This window comes from Nyctereutes procyonoides, unplaced genomic scaffold, assembly GCF_905146905.1.
Source record: "Nyctereutes procyonoides isolate TBG_1078 unplaced genomic scaffold, NYPRO_anot_genome, whole genome shotgun sequence".
Classification (NCBI taxonomy): Eukaryota; Metazoa; Chordata; class Mammalia; order Carnivora; family Canidae; genus Nyctereutes; species Nyctereutes procyonoides.
In genome coordinates this window covers 31326999-31350498 of record NW_026575030.1, presented here as the reverse complement: position 1 = coordinate 31350498, position 23500 = coordinate 31326999, and the positions used below count along the sequence as shown (strand labels likewise).

The 23500-nt window shown below is 38.5% G+C and overlaps 1 protein-coding gene and 1 pseudogene across 4 annotated transcripts in view; one reads left to right on the top strand and one right to left on the bottom strand.

Moving 5' to 3' along the window:
* CCDC191 (coiled-coil domain containing 191) overlaps positions 1-23500 on the bottom strand; it is an 89633-nt gene that overhangs the window by 11869 nt on the left and 54264 nt on the right. For all 4 annotated transcript variants that reach the window (XM_055316479.1, XM_055316481.1, XM_055316480.1 and 1 more), the window contains 2 exons: positions 4799-4942; positions 712-864 (listed from right to left, as the gene is read on the bottom strand). In XM_055316479.1, coding sequence (XP_055172454.1) covers positions 712-864; positions 4799-4942 — 297 coding nt within the window. The remainder of the gene's footprint in view (positions 1-711; positions 865-4798; positions 4943-23500) is intronic.
* Positions 8802-9127, top strand: LOC129503960 (tubulin-specific chaperone A-like; annotated as a pseudogene).

Sequence of the window (23500 nt, the reverse complement as noted above, 5' to 3'; positions counted from 1 at the left end):
GGGTATCACAAAGACTTAGGGCAAATGAATCTTTTTTTTTTTTTTTTTTAAGATTTTGTTTATTCATGAGACACACAGAGAGGGAAAGGTAGAGACACAGGCAGAGGGAGAAGCAGGTTCCATGCAGGGAGCCCGACGCGGGACTCGATCCCAGGACCCCGGGATCACGCCCTGAGCCAAAGGCAGATGCTCAACCGCTGAACCACCCAGGGATCCCAAGTCTTAGGGTAAATAAACAGTATGAAAGAGAACTGCAAAGGAAAAGGAAAAGGAAATAACTGCAACACAGAACAGAAAAACAAGAGACACTGGGGGCACAGAAAGGGAGAGAGAACATGGCAGCCAAGATAACATCCTGTGCCATGTACTCAAAGAACAATGGAGCCGGAGGTATAGAAACAGTTAAAAGATGGAGAGGGTAGGTTTTTAGTAAAATCACTTGAGCAATTATGGGACAAGAAACAAGAAATGAGTATAAAAACAAAAGCTGATGTAATGATACATTACAGTTTACAGTTTATGAAACACTGAAAAATGTTTTATACTAAGAATTGATTTGACATTTTCATATTCATTTCAAAGCAAGGAACTGGATGGACTATTCTATATTTTTGAAAAAACAATGGTTGTAGACATCTGGATTACATCTAATTTTCTTACGTAGGATTGAGCAGAGAGATGTATTTAAAGCTTCCATCCCTGAGGCCTTACCTGCAGCCAGTTCCGGATAACTCTCCTAAGCAGTATTTGGCAATAAAATTGATCAGCCCGGGCTGTCTTCTTAGTCAGGACTTCCTGACTATACTGGAACCAGGAAAGCAGGCATTTTCTCTGGAGAGCTAAGGAGTGATGTTCTTCAGCCACCTGGACAATTTTTTAAATGAGAAAAGGCAATTATTCCTTATATGTTTAATCATTTAAGGAAACACACACTACCTTGGCAAATGATGCTATAGATGACATGTGGGCAGTTATGGGAGTAATCTTAGGGACATTCAGACTATGTTCTAGGAGCTGTCACTCCTGACCTTATTTTACAGTGGTTTTAGATTCACATCATGCATAGCCTTTCTGCGTTGACTCCCTGAGGAACACAGCGACTGGCTGGTTATTAGGAAAATAGAATAAACCTCCAAAGCAATTATTTCACTTGCGTCAAGTTTTGAATTGTGTAGCTGACGACATTCTCAGTTTGTTCTCCTGGAGCTTGGACTCCATGATAAACCTCTCTATTATGTACTTAACCACCATATCTAATTGAGGAAATGTCAATATTGTCAATCAGTTTTATAGTATGAGCTGTCATCCACATTGCATTTCAGACATTATCAATAAACCACAAAACCATTTGATAGGAAAATAACATGAATAATTTAATGTCTTACCAACTTAAAAGGTTCAGAGAGCATCATTCTATCTATGCAAAATAAACACATAACTCAAGAGTTTATGAGTTTTAAAAGGTAACTTATATTCTTTCAAGAGGCAGGAACACTTCTCTCTCAATCCTGTCCAGACACAATGTTCTAAGCCTTGTCTAGCCACCCAGCACCGTGAATGGGAATGATCCAAGTGAATCTCTTGACAGTCTTATCTATTGGCCAGGATGATCATCCAGGAGGCCCCTTTGGTACTTGAGACTGGTCTCGGTCCTGACTCATCCCAGCCTGGAGCCAAAAGGCAAGGGGAGCCTTCTGTGCTCCCCATTCTTCATCCTCTGGGAAAACAGAGAACCAGGAAAAGATGACCAGAGGTCTCATGGAAGTGCTGAAAATGGTTTTTGGAATAAATATAGAGCACACAGGAGTTTAAGGGAAAATGCTAATTAACTCTTCTGAAAAAATGTTACAAATAAGGCAGGAACTGTTTATTTTTTTTTAATTTATTTATTTATGATAGAGAGAGAGACAGAGAGAGAGACAGAGACACAGGCAGAGGGAGAAGCAGGCTCCATGCACCGGGAGCCCGATATGGGATTCGATCCCGGGTCTCCAGGATCGCGCCCTGAGCCAAACCGCTGCGCCACCCAGGGATCCCAAGGCAGGAACTGTTTAATTGGACCTTTCTTTTTTTTCTTTTTTTCTATCCCTTCCTGGAAGCGAACTCAGATGGTAGATAAGCTACTACCCCTTCCTTTTACTGTCCTCCAGAACTTTTCCTTTTACTTATTTTTATTTTTTAACTTTCAACTGGTGGTTGCCATCTACATAAACACTCTGATTCTTGCACAGCTCAAGGGCAGGCCCAAGCTGGGCAGCATTCCTGGCAGACTCAGGTGCAGGCCACACTTCAGCTCTGTAACCAGTGTGTTATGTGACTTTAAGTAAGTCACTTCTCCTCTCTAGGGCTCAGTGCCCTTATTACAAATGGAAGGAGATGGAGAGGACCACTAATGTTCTAAAATTCTATTATGGCCACGTCCTGATCCCGGAACCTGTAAATATGTTACCTTACGTGGTATAAAAGGGATTTTGCAAATATGATTAAGTGAAGGATCTTAAAATGGAGAGATTATCTTGCATTATATGTGAGAGCCCTAAATGTAATCACAAGTATTCTTGTCAGGGAGAGGTGGGACGGTGAGCATCAGTACATGTGACCTGAAAGCAGAGAGCAGAGTGACTCAAGGAGGGAACTGAGAGCACTAGCATGCAGGTAGCCCCTAGAAGGTGAGAAAGGCAAGGAAACCAATTCCCCCGTCCCCCACCCTGGAACCACCAGAAGGAAACATGCGTCGCTGACACTCTGACCTTACTCCAGCAAGTCCAATTTTAAGTTAATAAACTTGTGTTATTTTAAGCCACCAAGGTTGTGGTACTTTGTTGTAATAGCAATAGGAAGCTTATACGCTTGCTATGAGCTACAGAGGTGATTCCCAAAATGTGGCACTCAGACCACTCAGAATCCCCTGGGCTACTTTTTAAAAATGCAGATTCCCTGACACACACCAGCTAACAATTCATACCTACTGAGAATACCTAGAGGTGGAACTAGGAGTGTGCATTTTCCTAAGTTCTCTAGATAAATAGAAAACAAGTTTTATGAACAGAAAAGTTTGGAAATGGTTTCATATCTGTTTTCCTGTTTTTATTTTAATTGGGTTTTTCTATATCTTTTAAAGTCTATAGTTGTCATTTTGAGCTCAAACTCCTGTTTCTATTTTTATATTCTAATAAATAAATTAAAACAATTTTAATTTACTTATTCGCCCCATAGATTCAACTTTGGTTTAGAATTTTCTACCTTTTTTGATTTTATCCAGTCAAAAACTAGGATCAAAAAAGAAGAGCTGATATGAATAGAAGAATGAATCTTTCCATTTCATCTGCTTTTCCTTTGTATACTAATAAATGAACCCCCACCCCAAATATACGAAAGTCAGATAAAACTAGAAGCATTCAAGTTGGATAGCAAACAATCTTTGTAGTAGTGTACTATAAGAAGAAAATTTCAATTCAAATGTCAAATTTCATTTCCAGATTCATTCACTCAGAAGACAGAGTCAGCCCTCCCATCTCACTACTTGGGAAAAAGCCAAAGCAAAATAGCAATGGCTTGGGGGCACAGATGGATTCTCTTGCCCTCAGGCCTGATCACCACAAATGGGCTCCTCAGCTGGTTTGGAATACTCAATAATACTGGAAACAATAGTAAGGATGCTGAGGACAAAAAATCAGGGACAGAGGAAAAAACAGTGAGAAGGGTACTTGGGAAGGTGAAAAGAAAATGTAAGAAACAGGAAGAGAACACCGAGAATGAAGAATGAATAGAAGAAGTAGGGAGGGGAAAAAAATGCAGCCTAAGTCAGGTTCACAGAGGCATAACCTGCAGCATTACTCAATTTAGTGGGACTCTTATGATATTTGGTTTTCATAACGCAAAATGCTAGTTTTAACTATTCTGTATTAACTGGGCCAAATACAGAAGAGTGGTCATAACTAGATTAGATTATTGTACTTATTTTTAAGCAGAACTCTTAAAATAACACTTCATCTATTTTGAGCTTCTGATCATTTAGAATGCCTTGCCCTATACACTGGGTAAATTTGAAGTTTAATGTTATTTAATTTTATATATCTCTGTAGCAGAGTAGGTTATTGGTACCTATAATAGGATTATATATCCTTACTCTTTGTATATGATTTCATAATACCTCTCAATAAAGTAGATGAAATTTTTTTCTCCCCTAATGACCTTAAATCTGGCTCTATGATTTGCTTTGGCTAATGAGATGTCGGTGGACATGATATGAGCAGAGGTATTGTGTGGGTTTATGTCACTGGGTTTAGTTATTGTGCTTAGACATCTGCCAGGTGAAAAGCATGGCCTGAATTTCCACTGAAAGCAGATAGAGGCTGTGGAGAGAGACCTGAATGTAATCCAAAGCTGGCCCACAGACATGTGAGTAAGAAATAAATGCCTAAATTGTGAGCCACTGATTTTTGAGGGCTGTTTGTTATGTAGCTTTATTGAAACAGAAACCTAATACTTTATGGCAATTATTTCTTCTTTATGAGAAACATGGCTAAAATTGAGAAAGGCCTGTATTCATCTTACTTTGAAAGTCTTTAATAAAAAATCTACTCATACTGTTTCCAACCTATCCAGTTACAGAAATCTTTCTCCATATTTGAAGACCAAATTGGAACTCTTATCCAAAACAAAAAAATACATACACTCAATTAGTTTTTATTTTTGGCTTTTAAATCGCCAAACCACCCTCAAATCCGAATTGGGTGTTTTATTCCATTTGAAAAGTCCATTTTGTAATCTTGGAAGGAAGTGTGTCACACTATACCTGGATGTTTTGCTTGCTTTGCGTTCTCAATCTCTTCCAAGGCTCCAGGCCTTTTTTTCTTAGCAACACTCTTTCATAATGTTCTCTGGCTACTGCTTCCAGCTGCTGGTTCCTCTTAATTCTCTGCTGCTTCTCTAGTTCTTTCTGGGAAAAATTAAAAAGTAAAACTGCTGAGGAGGGACCAAGGTGGTGACCCAGGAGGTCCTCAACTTCCCTCCTCCCTTGGATGCACTCAAATGTATAGCTACAAATGAAGCATTTCACTCTGAAAGAAATCTAGAAATGACCTGAGTGACTCTTCCCTATCAAGTGAATGAGAAAATACCCATATCAAAGTGGGTAGTGCAACACACTCTTGACATAAACCCAATCCCTGGCACAGCACCACACAACAGGGAGGGAACTCCCAACTCAGAGCTTCTTTCTGAGGAATGAAGGATTTGGACTGCACATCCAGCACCTCAACTTTCAAAACCACCACCCAAAGGATGGGCCCCTAAAATGACTGGCTCTGAAAGCCACTGAGGCTTGTGTCCATAAGATCGTAAAACTATAGGAAACAGAGAAATGGTTCTTCAAGGATGTGTGAACACTCCCTATGGTTATTGCCCTAAGGCTCAGCCCTGAGGAACAGGCAAATTAGCCCCACTCCCAGTCTCTCTGAAAGGGGTTTGACTTATACCTTAATAAACTAATGCCTATTAGCTTCTAACTAAGCACACATTTAGGGATTGGCTGTGGTCCTCCCCAAAGGGAAGTGCCTGATGGACCCTTCCTCTGCCTTCTCCCTCTAGCCAGTCTAACAATAAAACCAGACCACCAGCATCTCTCTGGAAGGAGCAAGGACACAGTCCATTACCCACATTTGTGATTACCACTGAGGGATGGGATCCTGGTTTGCCTGACTCTGAAAGCCAATGGAGCTTATATTCACAAGTCCTACAGGGGTGTAGGAGTACCCCTCTCCTCTTGTGGCTATCCACCGGGGCTCAGTGCAGAGGGAGCAGACAAACACATCTCACAGTTTCTCCCTGGAAGGGGCTTAGTTACCTACATTCCCAGTTGCTGCCTGAGGGTACAGTTTTTAATCAGCTTACATCTAGGTGCTGACTGAGACTCTCCCATTTGGACAGTGACAGGTGTTGGTACATGCTCAACTACCAGGAGTTAAGAACAAGGACAGCAGATTGGATGATCACAAAAGTTTGAGAGACAACCAAGAGCCTGAGCAAGGCTGACTACAAGGTTTATCTCCCACATGAGACCACTATGTCAAGACTAGGAGTGGCTGCTTTATCTAGGGTGCAGAAACCAACAGGGAAGCCAAGAAAAATAGAGAAACAGTGGACTGTCTTCCAAGCAAACAAACAAGATGAATCTCCAGAAATCAATCTTAATGAAATAAGTGACTTACCCAGTAGACAGTTCAAAAACAGTGATCATAAAGACGCTAACTGAGGTCAGGAGAGCAATGCATGAATGAAAAATTTCATCAAAGAGATACAAAATATTAAAAAACAAACATAAATCAGATAGCTGATGATTACAGTAACTGAATCGAAAAATTCAATAAAGGGGTTCAACAGCCAAATATATCAGCAGAAGAAAGGACCAGTCAACTTAAAGACAGGGCAGAGAATTCATCCAATCAGAGGAAAAAGAAAAAAGAATGAAGATAGCCTAAGGGGTGATGTGACACCATCAAGGGTACAAATATATGCATAGAAGAGAGAAAGGGGCAAAAAGCTTATTAAAATAAATACTGGCTGAAAACTTCCCTTCCTGGGGAAAGAAATAGACATCCATATCCAAGAAGAATACCAAACAAAATGAATCTAAAGAGCCACACGCTAAGACACATTATAAATTGTCAGACATGAAAGACAAAGAGAGAATCATAAAAGCAGCAAGAAAAAAGCAACTTGTTACATATAAGGGCACTCTCATAAGATGATCAAGTTTTTCAGCAGAAACCTTGCAGGCCAGATGGAGTGGGATGATATATTCAAAGTGCTAGGAGAAAAAAAACCTGCTATACAAGAATACCCAGCAAAGATGTCCTTCAGAATTGAAGAAGAGATAGAAGAATTTTCCAGACAAACCAAAGCTAAATGAATTCATTACTACTAGACCAGCCTTATATCATACTTAACACTGAAAAGGACTAATTCAAAGGGCATGTGGGTGGTTCAGTCTGTTAAGTGTTCGACTCTTGGTTTTGGCTCAGGTCATGATCTCAGAGTCCTGAGATCAAGCCCTGAGTCAGGCTCCTTGCTCATCAAGGAGCTCTCTTTCTCTCTCTGCCCCTCTCCCAACTCGTGCACACTTTTTCTCTCTAAATCTTTTTTTAAAAAAGACTTCAAGTTGAAGTGAAGGACATTAATAACATGAAAACATATGAAACTATAAAATTCACTGGTAAAGGTGTTTATATAAATAGTTTAATCAAAATACTCTAATATGGTAATGGTGGTAGGTGAATCTCTTATAACTGAAGTAGAAAGGTTGAAAGACAAAAATATTAAAAATAACTATAGGGCAGCCCGGGTGGCTCAGCAGTTTAGCACTGCCTTCGGCCCAGGGCCTGATCCTGGAGACCCGGAATCAAGTCCCACGTCGGGCTCCCTGTGTGGAGCCTGCTTCTCCCTCTGCCTGTGTCTCTGCCTCTCTCTCTCTCTCTGTGTCTCTCATGAATAAATAAATAAAAATCTTAAAAAAAAATAACTATAAAAATAACTTGTTAATGCATACACACTATAAAAGATGCAAATTGTGGGGCACCAGGGTGCTGTAGTCAGTTGAATATCTGACTCTTGGTTTTGACTCACATGGTGATCTCAGAGTTGTGAGACTGAGCCCCATGTCGAGCTCCTCACTCAGCATGAAGTCTGCTTCAGATTCTCTCTTTCTCTCTCTCTCCCCTTTGCCCCTCCTGCTCATGCTCTTGCTCTCTAAAATAAATAAATCTTAAAAAAATTTATAAATTGTGACATCAAACACAAACTGGGAGCAGGAGAATAAAAATGTAGAGGTTTTGTATACTTTTTTTTTTTTTTAAAGATTTTATTTATTTATTCATAGACAGAGAGAGGCAGAGACAGAGGCAGAGGGAGAGGGAGAAGCAGGCTCCATGCAGGGAGCCTGATGTGGGACTCGATCCCAGGTCTCCAGGATCACACCCCAGGCTGCAGGCGGCACCAAACCGCTGCGCCACTGGGGCTGCCCGGTTTTGTATACTTTTAAGTTATCAGCTTAGGGATGCCTGGGTGGCTCAGCAGTTGAGCATCTGTCTTTGGCTCAGGGCATGATCTTGGAGTCCCACATCGGGTTCCCTGCATGGAGTCTGCTTCTCCCTGTAGGTCTCTGCCTCTCTCTGTGTCTCATGTATAAATAAATAAAATCTTAAAAAAAAAATGAAGTTATCAACTGAAAACAGACTGTTAAAACTACAGGGTGTCTTACGTAAGCCTCAGGATAACCACAAAACATACACCTATAATAAATAAAAAAGGATAAAGAAAAAGAAATCAAAGCGTAACACTACAGAGAATCATTAAATCACAAAGGAAGAAAGCAAGAGAGAAAGAAAGGAACAAAGGAACTACAAAACAGAAAATAGTTTAAGTGGTGATAGTAAGTCCATGCCTATCAATTATTTTAAATGCACACACACTAAATTCTTCAAAAAAAAAAACAGTGGTGAATGGATGAAAAAAACCAGGACCCAACCTGCTGCCTATGAACAGCTCATTTCAACTTTAAGGACACACAGAGACTAAAAGTGAAGTGATGCAAAAAAGATATTCCATGCACATGAAAGCCAAAAGACAGTAGGAGTAGCTAGACTTAAATTAGACAAAATAGACATTAAGCCAAAAACTGTAACAAGAGAAAAAGAGTCAATTCATCAAGATAATATAAGAACTGTAAGTATTTATGCAACTATCTTCCTCCACAGTTCCCTTGGCTCTCTACCCCTCCTTCCTGTGATGCTCAATGGATCATGGTCAATCCTCAAATAAGGCAGGTCAAGATCAAAACTGGCATGGTGACCGGATTGGTCAAAGAAAAAATGATGTATGAAAAAAGAAACAAAACGACAAGATTAAAAAGAAGAAGAAGAAGAAAGCTAAAGATTGTGAAAATTATCCAATTAAAAAGCAGGTAGAGATCCTACAAGAGTCGTGGATGATTCTAGATTGCTAGCACAGGTTGGAAGCTGCATATACTGATTTTCTGCAGTTAGTAAAGAGTGAAAAAGACTTGCAAGAAGCTTACGGATATAAGGAAACATGTTTAGTACTGGATTTGGTGAAGTTAGAAGCCTAAAGTTTTCTGTACAGGGTGTTTTTTACATTAAATCTTGGGATCCATTCCATAATTCATTATTTTGACCACTGCTATATGTTCAAGTAGTATGAGAATGTGCTTCTTTTACTCAGCTGCATATATTTTTCTTTGCCTAATTTAATGGATCAAATAAATTAGCCCATTAATAAAAAAAAGTCACTCACCCAATTTTGAATCACCTAAATACATAAAGCAAATACTAACATTCTGAAGGGAGATATAGACAGCGATACAGTAATAGTAGGCAACCTAAATAGCTCACTTTAAACAATGGATAGATCATCCTGACAGAAAAATCACTATGGAAACATTGGACTTAAATTATATGTTAGACCAGATGGACCCAACAGACATACACAGAACATTTTATTCAACAACAGCAGAATACACATTTTTCTCAAGTGCACATGGAACATTCTCCAGGATAGATCATATGTTATATGCCACAAAACAAATCTTAATAAATTGAAAAAAAACTGGTATCAAGCATCTTTTCCAACCATGATGCTACAAAATTAAAAATCAACTACTGGGTGGCTCACTGGTTTAGCGTCTGCCTTTGGCTCGGGTCCTGATCCCAGATTCCTGCATCGGGCTCCTTGCATGGAGCCTGCTTCTCCCTCTGCCTGTGTCTCTGCCTCTCTCTCTGGGTCTCTCATGAATAAATAAATAAAATTTTAAAAAAATCAATTACAAGAGGAAAACTGGAAAATGCACAAATATGCACAAAGATTAACAATATGCTTACAAACAACAAATGAGTCAAAGAAAAAATTAAAAGGGAAATCAGAAAACATCTCCAGGCAAAAGAAAAAGGAAACAAAATATACCAAAAGTTATGAGATGCCTCAAAATCAGTTTTAAGAGGAAAGTTTATAGCAGTAAACAATTACATTAGAAAAAATAAAGATCTCAAATAACCCAACCATACATCTCAAGGAACTAGAAAAAAAGAAATAACTATGTCCAAAGTTAGCAGAAGGAATGAAATAAAGATTAGTACAGAAATAAATGAAATAAGAGACTAGAAAGACAATAGAAAAGATCAAAGAAACTACGAGCTGGTTTTTTGAAAAGATAAACAAAATAGAAAAACTTGCGGCTAGATCAAGAGAAAAAGAGAGACTTAAATAAAATCAGAAATGAAAAGAGATAACACAGAAATAGTAAGGATAACAACAAACTACTATGAACAATTATATGCCAAAACTTACATAATCTACAAATGGATAAATTCCTAAAAACATACAGCTTTTACTAAGACTGAATCATGAAGAATTAGAAAATCTGAACAGACTGATTACCAGTAAAGAGACTGGATAAATAATCAAAATCCTTCCAACAAAGAAAAGTCCAAGACCAGATGGCTTCACTGGTAAATTCTACCAAACATTTCAAGAATTAATACTAATCCTCTTAAACTCTTCAGAAAAAAATGTAAAAGAAGGGAATACTTCCTAAATCATTTTAAAAAGTCAGTATTAATCTGATGCCAACGCCAGTCTAGGACACAAGAAAATTACAGGCCAGTATCCCTGATGAATATAAGTGCAAAAAAATCTCAACAAAATATCAGCAAATCAAATTAAACAGTACATTAAAAGGATTATACCTATGATCAAGTGGGATTTATCGCAAGGTGCAGAAAAAGTATCTGACACAATTCAACATCCTTTCATAATAAAACCTCTCCAGAAATCGGGTAGAGAAGGCATGTATCTAAATATAAAAAAGACCAAAACTTGAGAAGCTCACAGCTAACGTCATACCCAACACTGAAAAGATTTTCCTCTAATATTATGAACATGAGAAGGATGCCGACTGTCACCAATTTCATTCAAACTAGTGTTGGAAGTGCTAGTCAGAGCAATTCGGCAAGAAAAATAAAGACATCCAAATTAGAAGAAATAAAATGGTCTCTCTCTGCAGATGACAAGATATTATATATTCAAAACCTTAAAGACTCCACCAGAAACTGTCAGAATAAACAAATTTAGTAAAATTGCAGGATACAAAATCAATTTACAAAAATCAGTTGCATGGCTATAAATAATAGTTACTGGAAAGAGAAATTAAGAAAAGAATCCCATTTACAATAGCATTAACAAGTAAAAACTACTTAGGAGTAAATTTAATCAAGGAAGTAAAATATCTGTACACTGGAAACTATAAAATATTGGTGAAAGAAACTGAAGAAGACACAAATGTTCTATATGGATGGATGTTTCTATGATTTGTCCTGCATAACCAGCCACATGGACCTGCACATACGTAGGCAGGCTGAGGAATGCTGTTTGTGAGACTTGTGCTGTGTGAATAACCTTGGGAGCCTGGTTGTTGAAATAGATTATCTGGCCTCCAGGTCCGAACTGGCCCTTCTCTTCTGGACACCAAGATCTATAAATCTTGTCTCACCCTCCCCTCCTGCTCCAGACTGGGCTGGATCCCCGGAATGAAATCCAGGGCCATTCCTGGATGGCAAACCCACATAGCCCAGGCCCCTTGAAAATATAAAAATATGATAACAGAGATGTAGCTCACTCCAAACTGCATGTAGGCAAACAAATGTTTAACTTCAAACCCTGTTATTTGCCCTATAAAGATGGGGATAGTCAGTTGGAAGTCTCACCTGAGGGAGGACTGTCCACCCAGACCTCTCAATCAGGACTCTATCCCGTCTGTTTCCACTGCGCTTCCCCAGCTAATGAGGTTGGATGTTGTAAGTACCCAGTTTGATGTAACTTTGCCTTATTCTCATTTATTGCCTACTATTACCTTTATCTGTGTGTAGCTTGCTTTCCTCTTTTGTTTCTATAATAACAAAGTTTTCTTTCCTTTTTGGAACCAAAACATGGCTGTTCTGAATCTTTTCACAGAACAACAAATAATTGGAAGGATACACCGTGCTCATGGATTGGAAGAATTAATATTGTTAAAATGTCCAAACCAGCCAAAGCAATTTACAGATTCATTGCAATCCCTATCAAAATTCCAGTGGCATTTTTCACAGGAAAAAAAAAAAAAAAAAGCAATCCTAAAATCCGTATGGGACCATGAAAAATCCTAAATAGCCAAAGCAGTCTTGAGAAAGAACACAGCTGGAGGCATATTTCTTGATTTCAAACTATACCACAAAGCTATAGGTAATTAAAACACTATGGTATTGACATTAAAAAAAAAAAAGACACATAGATCAATGGAATAGGATAGAGAGCACAGAAATAAACCCATGCATATATGGTCAATTAATTTTCAACAGAGCTGCCAAGAATATACAAATGGGGGAAGTTAGTCTCTTCAATAAATGGTGCTGGGAAAACTGGATCGCCTCATGCAAAACAATAAAACCAGACCTTTACTATACACCATCCATAAAAATCAACTAAAAATGGATTAAGACTTCAATGTAAGACCTGAAACTAAAACTCCTAGAAGAAAACACAGTGGGTAAATTCTTTGATACTCGACTTAGAGATAAGTTTTTGGATTGAACACCTTAAAACAAAGGCAACAAAAGCAAAAATAAATAAATGGGATTACATAAAAAAAAAAAAAAAGCTGAAAGAAGCTAAAAAGCTTCTGCATGGCAAAGGAAACCACCAAGTGAAAAGGTAATCTATGGAACAGAAAATATTTGCAAACCACATATCTAATAAAGGGTTAATACCTAAAATATAAAAGGAACCCATATAGCTCAATAGCAAAAAACCCCAAATAGCCCATTTAAAAAATGGATAAAGAACCTGAATAGACATTTTTCCAAAGAAGACATAAAGATGGTCAACAGGTACATGAAAAGGTACTCAATATCACTAATCACCAGGGAAATGCAAATCAAAACCACAATGAGGTATCTATCAATCACCTCACAACTACTGGAATGGCTATTATCAAAAAGACAAGAAATAAATGCTGGCAAGGATGTGGAGAGGGATCCCTGGTGGCGCAGTGGTTTGGCGCCTGCCTTTGGCCCAGGGCGCGATCCTGGAGACCCGGGATCGAATCCCACATCGGGCTCCCGGTGCATGGAGCCTGCTTCTCCCTCTGCCTGTGTCTCTGCCTCTCTCTCTCTCTCTCTGTGACTATCATAAATAAATAAATAAATAAATAAATAAAAAAAAAAAAAAAAAAAAGGATGTGGAGAAAAGGGACCCATTGTGCACTGCTGTTAGGAATGTAAACTGGTGCAACCCCTATGGAAAAAAGTTGCAGGTGCCCCAAGAAATTAAAAATGGAACTACCAAATTATCCAACAATCCCAGTTTGTTTTTGTTTTTTAGGATTTTATTTATTTATTCACGAGAGACACACAGAGAGAGAGGCAGAGACATAGGCAAAAGGAGAACAGGCTCCTCACAGGGGACTTGATGTGAGACTCGGTCCCCGGACCCCAGGACCATACCCTGAGCTGAAGGCAGACCCTTAACCACTGAGCCACACAGGCATTCCCAAAAATCCCAGTTCTAAGTATATACGCATAGAAAACAAAATCACTATCTGAAAGAGATATCTGTACCCCCATGTTTATGGCAACATTATTCACGGTAGCCAAGATATGGAAACAACTTTAGTTTCATCAATGGATAAATGAATTTTTAAAATATCGTATATACATACAGTGGAAGATTATTCAGCCTTAAAAAAAGAAGGAAACCAGGCCATTTTTGACAACACAGATGAACCCTGAAGACATTATGCCCATTTATAGGCCAAGTAAAATAAGCCAGACAGAAAAACAAATACTAGGTGGTGTCACTTATCTGTGTAATATTAAAAAAAAAAAAAAAAAAGGTGAACTCTCAGAAACAGCGAGTAGATGTGGTTGCAAATACTTGAGGGGTAAATGGGAGAAAGGGAGATCCCAGAGAAAGGGTACAAACTTTTAGTTGTAAGATAAAGGTAGCCTGAGGACCTAATGCATAATACGGTGACTGTAATTGTTAATACTATACTGTATAACTGAAATTTACTGGGGTGCCTGGGTGGCTCAGTCAGTTAAGTAGCTATTGTCGGCTGAAGTCATGAGCCTGGGATAGAGCCCTGCATCGGGCTCCCTGCTCAGTGGGGAGCCTGCTTCTCCCTGCCCTCTGACTGTGCTCTCTCTTATATAAATAAAAAATCTTTAAAAAAATTCACTGAGAGAACGTTTTTCTTTCTCCAGATTTTTTAAAAAAGATGGAGAGTGAGCAAGAGAAAGGGGAGAGGAGCAGAGGGAGAGGGAGAGGGAGAAGCAGTGTCCCGACTGAGCCCTAGGACTCTGGGATCAGGACTTAAGCCAAAGGCAGACCCTTAACTGACCGAACCACCCAAGTGCCCCCGCTAAGAGAGAACCTAAGTGTACACACAAAAGGTAAATATGTGAGGTGACAGATGTGTTAATTCAATGGTGGGAATCCTTTTATAATGCATAAGGATATCAAATCATCCTGGTGTATATTTTCGGTACCTTACAATTTTGCAAATTATACCTCAGCAAAGCTGAAAAAAATAAGTATAAATGCCATGACCAAAACACTAATGAATTTCATTTCAACAAATAGCTAATTAACTCAACTTGAACATATAACCACTAAACAGTAGGCTAATCACTGGAGCACTACCCTGGAGCATTAAAGAAACAATTCAGCCAAGCCGGTGAGGCAAAGGGGGTCATGGGTACAAGAGTGAGCGCTGTACATATTCTCAGATTCAGTGTTGTTCACACATGATTTATACCTAAGTTACTATAAAGTATCTAGTTAGGAGAGTAATCAGTATTTCTCACCTCATTATTATGGGAAACCTAGCAAGACAGTCCCTTCATTTAGATTATAGGGTAGAGAATTTTATGTAAAGAACTCTATTTAAATTTAAAGTTTCTCCCTACTTCATTAAAAGCCTAGAATAAGGGATGCCGGGGTGGCTCAGTGGCTGAGCGTCTGCTTTCAGCTCTCGGCGTGACCCTGGAGACCAGGGATCCAGTCCCACATTGGGCTCCCTGCATGGAGCCTGCTTCTCCCTCTGCCTGTCTCTGCCTCTCTCTGTGTCTCATGAATGAATAAATAAAATCTTTAAAAAAAATAAATAAAAAATAAAAGCCTAGAATATTGTTACCCTGGGCTTTTTAAAAAAGTGATGAACAAATAAGTCCAGAAAAAAGCTAAAAGTATTTGATGATCATTAGGCAGCCCTCCCTCCTCTGAGGAGGAGAAAGATTAACCATTCCTGGTAATACCCTGAGAAAAGACACTCCCCAGCTCCTCAAAGAAGAGCTGCACCCCTTGAGGGGCCGACTGAGAAAAATGACAGAAGCTTAATGGTTTACTGTAAAGCTATCATGATTTCTTTTAAATAAAAATAGGCCATAATACAAGTAGAGAAAAACTAAAAAATGGTGAGTGGTAGCAAGTGATACCCCTTAGGAAAGTCACAAGAGCAAAGCAAAGACTTTAGACTGTCTTCACAATAGAAGTCATCTATGTCATATAAGTACAAAACACATATAACTTAACATCTCCCCCCACACACACATACACACAATTTCACTTCAGGAAAAGTGTGGTGAATTGGCTGATTCTGACAAGCTATTAATTGCTAAGTCTTCTGCAAGAAAAAAAATGAGAGCACACTGGGATATTTCTAATATGGAAGGGAGATTTGCCCTAATCTGACAATCCAAACAACCTGTTTCAGTACAAATTCCTCAAGATGAAATGTCCACACTAACCCAAAATTAATCTTTATAATCCTTATTCCAGACACCCGAGATGTTGAACTGGATGGCCAGAAATAAAAATGTACAAGACTTTCTTGTGAGTAACAAGGACCAACTGAGGATTATGGGAGGCAGGGCGGGGGGGGGGGGGTGGTGGTACAGAAAGTAGTCATTTTCACGTCCATTGAAAATGTCCCTGTAGCAGTTGTGACTTATAGACAGGAATCTAACACAGACAGTAAGCCTTCGGAGAAACTCTCAGGCTCTCCAACCCTGTTCGCATGCACATCTAAATTACAGTGTAATTCTTTTCCTAGAATTACACCTCTATGGCTATAGGCTCCAAAGGAAACCCATTTTCCGATGCAGTGGGGGAAAAACAGCCTATTTAAGTCTACTTTTCCATAGAAAAAAATAGAAAAACATTTAATAGAGATCTGCTTGAGCCAAAATTTTATATTATACAGCATTTTAAGTATATATTCTATCTCTTGATAAGGATTCCTCAAGAGTTCACTTTATTTCATTAATATTACATTTTCATTTCCTTGTGCATAAAATAGAGGATTACATGAAATGATGGTGTCTGCTTTGAGATGGCCCTTATACTGGGGGCTCTATGTTGCTAGGGTTTCATAGAGTATAGTTCACTCAGGCTAAAAAGGGATAAAAAAGCGGGCTATCTTTCGGATTTAAATTATTCAACAAATGATATGCAAGAAATAAGACTAATCTGAATGTGTATGGGTGCACGTATATAGATCTCCACCACTACAACTTTGAAAGACCAAGTATTATAGCAAGAATTAAGAAACTTTCTGCGTTCTGTCCACCCTTTCATTGTGCTCTGGAACATATTCCTATTTATATACTCCTGTAATTTATACCCTTTGCTCCAGGTATCATGAATTCCTCCCTCACTACTGGATCATTCCCATCAATATGCAAATATGTGCTGGTATCTTCCATCTTTAAAAAACAAAATAAGCCAGAAAAAACAATCACTAACTATAAAAGAATTTTTTTTTGATCCATGTGATCCCGATTATACTCACATTATCTATTTCCTTTTCTATTTTCTCAACTCACTGGAATAGAACCTCCTTACCAGCACTCCACTGAAAACATTCTTGTACAAGTCATGAATGATCTCCAACTTGCCAAATCAGAGACTCATGTCTGTCCTCCTTTTAACTGAACTCAGCAGCATTTAGTCTAGTTAACCATCAGCAGCCCCTTCCAGAAATACTTTTTTCCTCAGATTTTCAACAAAAGTTTCTTCTGGTTCTCTTTCTACCTCATTAGCTCTCATCCTGAGTAATTATTCATATACTTGAGGACTGGTTTTAAACCCTCATATTTTCTACCCAATCTCCCAAGTTGATTTCATTCACTTTCAGAGCATTGATAACACTGACATTTTAAAATTTTATTTGAGAGAGAGAGAGAGAGAGCAGAAGCAGGGGGAGGGTCAGAGGGAGAGGGACAAATGGGGGGGTCATAGTCATAGGGACGTTCCCACCGTTTTTGCAGTCTTTTGCTCTAGGAACTCAACTAGGCTCTCACAGAGACTATCAGAGAGAATCCAGATAAAGTTCCTACCATGGTTCTGGCTGGTGGAAAGGAACAACCACTGTAAAATCTGTAGACCATTCTCCCTTGAGAAACAAAAGCCTTCATCTGCAAGTGGCCCCACCTGAGGGCACTAGTGGAATCCTACTGCTGCTAGGGGGAAGGGTTACCCAGACTAGCCACCCATCTCATCTAAGTGGAGAGGGAACCTCACAGAGGGAAGGGCTTTAAGGTTACAGACTACGCCAGTAGATACTAAAAGAAGACAGAACAGAAGAGTAGGAGGAGAAATTCTTCTGACTGCCCAATACTGTACTCCAAAGACTCAGACTTAATCAGAATGTTATAGAATGCTTTCCCTCATCTATACCCCACCAGCATGCTAACAAACCTCCAGTAATAACAGTGGGGTACACCTGAGGGACCTGCAAGAGTTGGATAATCTCTGGGGAACAGCACAAAGGGAAGACCTGAAGCCAATAAAAAAAAAAAAAAAAAAAAAAGAGACAAAACAAAGTTGCTAGTGTAAATTGAAGTCTATGGTGCTCTCACAGCAACAGCAAACCTCAACAATGGGAACCATGGCAACCACAAACTTCAAATGTACCCGAACTCCTGGCTACTTTAACACAAATCTCCACACCAAAGGCCTATTTATCTCAGTTTCTATTGCCCTGCAAAATAAGCCTGGCTTTCAACAAATTGCAACAACAAAGGCATACCAAAGACAAGCAATAAACACAGTTTAAAAAAATAAATCTTTAGAACCAGACTCCGATATGACAGAGATGTTGGGACTACTAGAGAGGGAATTTTAATTTTTAAATAACTTATAATAATATTCAAGGCTCTAATAGGTAAGGTAGTTATTATTCAAGATCAGATATGTAATTTTTACAGAGATATGGAAACTATAATAAACAGTCAAATGAAAATGCTACAAAATCAAAAACATGGTAACAGAAATGTCCAGAGTTCAGGGACACCTGGCTGGCTCAGCGGTTGAGCATCTGCCTTTGGCTCAGGGAGTGATCCTGGAGTCCGGGATCGAGTTCCACATCTGGCTCCTTGCAGGGAGCCTGCTTCTCCCTCTGCCTATGTCTCTGCCTCTCTCATGAATAAATACATAAAATCTTAAAAAAAAAAAAAAGAAAAGAAAAGAAATGAAGAGAGTTCAAAGGGCTCATCACTAGACTTGGTATAGCCAAGCAAAGAATCAGGTAACTTGAAGTTAGTAGAAATTACACAAACTGAAAGGCAAAGAGAAAAAAGAATGAAAACCACAACAGAGCATCCAAGAGCTGTGGGATAGTATCAAACCGTGTAATGCAAGCATTACAACCTGCAATGCAAGCATTGCGACTGGAATCCCAGAAGGAGAAGAATGGAACAGGTGAAATATTTAAAGAAATAAGGGGTAAACATATTCCAAAATTAGTAACAGTCACAAAGCCAAGTATCTAAGACACTTAGAGACCACCAAGCGGGGGTGGGGGGGGGGGGGACAAAGAAATCACACTTGGGCATATCATATTCAAACTGCTGAAAACCAAAAACAGAAAAAAAATCTTGATGGCAGCTGGTAGAAAAGAACCCACCTTACCTACTTTATAGACTAAATGTTTATACTCCCCCTCTAGATTCATGTTGAAGTCCTAACAACCAGCATGGATGTATCTGGACATGGGGTCTGTCAGAAAGTAATTAAGGTAAAATGAAGTCCTAAAGGTGAGATTAGTATCCCTATAACTCACTAAAAGAGCTCATGTACTCCCTTTCTCACTAGGAAAGTTCACGGGAGGATACAGTGAGAAGGTGGCCATCTACAAGACCAGAAGAGAACCTTCACCAGAAACCAACCATGCTGGTACCCTGATCTCAGATGTCCAGGGCTGCCCTGTGCTCTCTCTCTTAAAAAAAAAAAGTGAAAGAGAAATAAAAACCTTCTCAGACAAATGAAAACTAGGGAATTCACTACCAGTAGACCTATCCTATAAGAAATGTTAAAGGAGGTTTTTCAGGCAAAGGGAATATGATATAGGTTAAAATCTTAAATCTGTACAAAGAAATAAGGAGCATCAGAAATGAAAAACTATAATCTTCAGCTTATTTTTAAGATTTATTTATTTGAGAGAGACTGAGTGTGAGAGGGAGGGGAGGTTAGGGGGAGAAGGGGCAGAGAGGGAGAAGGAGAGAGAGAATCTAAGAGTTGGGTGCTTAACTGACTGAGCTCATCAAGAGTTGGGTGCTTAACTGACTGAGCCACCCAGGTGCCCCTAGCTTATAAAATATAATTGTTTAAAGCAATACAGGTAAGAAGGTGTTGGGTATTTATAGTATATATAAAACTAAAGTATATGACATATATGATGGTAAAGATGAGAGACTGAATCTTCTCCCTAAGGTGTGGAAGAAGGCACAGATGTCTTCTTTCACTACTTCTATTCAACTTTGCACTGGAATTCCTAGCTAGTTCAATAAGGCAAGAAAAATAAAAGGCAACAGATTGAAAAGGAAGAAATAAAACTGCCTTTATTGGCAGACAACTTATAGAAAATTCCAAAGAATCCACAAAAATAACTTCTTAGAACTAATAAGTGAGATTAGCAAGGTTGCAGAATACAAGGTCGATATACAAAAATGAATTGTTTCTATATATTAGCAATGAATAAATTGAATTTGAAATAAATAAAACCCCACCATTGATAATAGCACCAAAAAAGAAGTACTTAGGTATAAATCTAACAAAACATAGTCATGAAAAACTATAAAACATTCACGAAACAAAGATCTAAATCAATGGAGAGATATTACCATGCTCATAGATTAGACTCAATGTTATTGTCAATTCTCCCAATTTGATCTATAGATTCCATATGATCACAATCAAAATCTAAAGGTTTTTTTTGTACGTGTTGACAAGATTAGCCTAAATCTTACATAAAAAGGCAAAGAAACCTGAAGAGCCAAATCACTCAGAAAAGGAAAAATAAAGTGGAAGAATTCACACTGCCCAATTTCAAGATTTACTATAAAGGTACAACAGTCAAAGGCAAGTGGTATTGGCAAAGGAGTATACGTAACAAGCAACAGAACAAAGATCCAGAAACAGACCCGCACAAATATATTCAACTGATTTTCGACAAAGGTATAAAGGCATTTCAGTAGAGAAAAGATTGCTCTTTCAACAAATGATACTGAATCATCTGAATGTCTATATGCAAAAGAAATAAACTTCTTACAAACAATGGAAGGAGGTGGGGAAAAATAGAAGCTGACTTAAGTGATTAGAAAACCACATTAGAAACTTTAATAAAGCAAAAGAAACTATATAAATACTGTACTCCAGTTGGTAAATTTTCTCATGGGGGGTACAGTTCTGAAATTGCTTTACATGTATACTGGAATTGAACAAGTTAGGTAAATGGATGGTAAATTGTGGGAACCAGATCTTACACTGTCAAATAGGGGATTTACAGATAAGCAAGAAGGAAAGGGCTCTGATGCAGGATTAGAGCCAGAGATTTAGTATGATCTTGGGTTTAGCTTAATGTTTATTCAGATGGACAGATACAGAAATAATTATGGATAGGTGTGTACATGGTTTAGTATACATACGTAGATTACTTGGCTCTCTCTGCTGAGGTGCTAGAATTAACGGCATCCCAGAAGCAAGGAGTACCCTCACTGCCCAGATCTTGCTTTCCAAATACCATTTAGAACCAGGGCACCTTGGAGAAATGGCTGATTCCAACACACAGCAGTGAAAATACAAGATGAATAGTGTTGGAAAGTAAAATACCCACCAAAAGGATGAAGGCATGGCAGAGGGACACAGGAGCCAACATTAAAGAGCTCCCCATAGCCAAAGTGGGAATAATTTCAGCCACATAATAATACTTTTTTATAACTCAAAGTATGAAATAAATATACATGAGTCCACACTGATATAAATGATTGAATAGATAAACAAATGGAGAAGGAAAAAAAAAATTCCTCACAGAAGAATCCCTAATAGTATGTGTGGATACTCGACCCTCAAGGAGACAGAACTTAATTTCCACTCCTCCCTACCTTGGGAGTAGACCAGACTTAATGAAATGCTTCCAAAGATTAGAGTATGAAAAGGGAAAAACAGTAACTTCACAGTGAAGAAACTTGTCAAACACTGCCTTATACAAGTCATCATAGCATCACCAGATGTCATCTTAATTTCATATATCCCTTGCTGTGATGAGATTAGAAGGGCCCCTCATCTAGGTAGCATTCTTAAAACAAAAACCATAACCCCAGAAGAATTATAAGAAAAACATCAAACCAAAAAAAAAAAGAAAAAAAAATCAAACCAACACAAATTGAGGAACATTCTACAAAATACCTTATCAGTACTCTTCTAAATTGCCAAGGCCATTAAAAAAACAAAACAAAACAAAACAAAACAAAACAGAGAAAGACTATGTGCTATGGTTTGAATGTGTTCCCTCCCAAATTTGTATGTTTAAGTCCTAATGCCCAGTGTGGTGGTGTTAGGAAGTGAGGCCTTTGGAAAGTGCTTAGGTCTGAGGGTGGAGCCCTTACGAATGGGATTTGCTGTAATAAAACAGACCCTGTGGGGATCCCTGGGTGGCGCAGCGGTTTGGCGCCTGCCTTTGGCCCAGGGCGCGATCTTGGAGACCCTGGATCGAATCCCACATCGGGCTCCCGGTGCATGGAGCCTGCTTCTCCCTCTGCCTGTGTCTCTGCCTCTCTCTCTCTCTATGACTATCATAAATAAATAAATTTAAAAAAAAAATTAAAAAAAAAAAAAACAGACCCTGTGAAGCTCCTTAGCTAGCTCCTCCTACCATGTGAAGACACAAAGAGAAGTCAGAAAAACTGGAAAAACTGGTGAAATCTAAATAAAGCCTGGTTTTCACAGTAATTTACTAACGTTGGTTTCTTAGTTTTGACGGATATACATAGTAATATAATATTAAGGAGAAACTGAAACTGTGTGAGGGGTTTAGGAAAACTCTTAGTACTACATTTGCAACTTTTTTGTAAACCTAAGTAAACCAAAATAAAAAGTTTATTTTTAAAATAATGAATATTAAGGAGGGCACTTGTTGAGATGAGTTTTGCATGTTGTATGAAAGTGATGAATCGCTAAATTCTACACTTGAAACTAATATTACACTGTATGTTAACTGGAATTTACAGAAAAACTTGAAAAAAAATGACCTTCAATATATAAAGGTTTTGAAGAATTCTGGATGACAAGTGAAAACACTCATGAAAGACTCTTAAATGAAAAAAGCAGACTAAAAACTATATACACTTCCACGCCAATTATCAATTTATTAAGAGAGAGCTACTTAGAGAAAAATATACTTAGATATTTAGTTACCTCTTAGTGCTGAGCTCAGATTTTTTTTCCATTTTTTTCTAGTTCTCAAATGTTCCACAATGAATAATAATATAAGATATATTGACTTTGTATCATTGTGTTTAAATATTTTTAATTTTACATCACAATATTTAAGTTATGGGATATCAATGAGAAGGATAAACATCACTCAAGGACTTTATCTCCTCTTCTGGGGAAGGGGAGTTAGCACGTTTTTGGTTGTATGCAGGATAGTTGCATCATGTATTATGATCTTCTTGTCTTTATTTGGAGATTAAGTATGGTTTAAGGAGATGTGTATGGGTGCCAAATTGATAAAGGGTAGACTCGTGATGGTTAATTTTATGTGCCAACTAGAACGTGCGACAGGGTGCCTAGATTAAACACGTAGGGGTGTGTTGGTGAATGTGTTTTGGGATGAGATTAGCATTTGAATCCACGGACTCTGTTAGACTGCCTTCCCAAATGTGGGTGGGCATCATCCAATCCCTTGAGGGCTAAACAGGACCCAAAAGACAAAAGGAGAAATGTACTCCTTTTTTAATTCCTGACTGCCTGCTTGAGCTGGGCCATTGGTCTCCTGACCTTAAACTAGAGTTTTACTATCAATTCAGACTAGGACTGGAATTACATTGCTGCTTTCCGGGGTCTCCGGTATGCAGAGGCAGACTGTGGGACTTCTCAGCCTCTATAATCATTT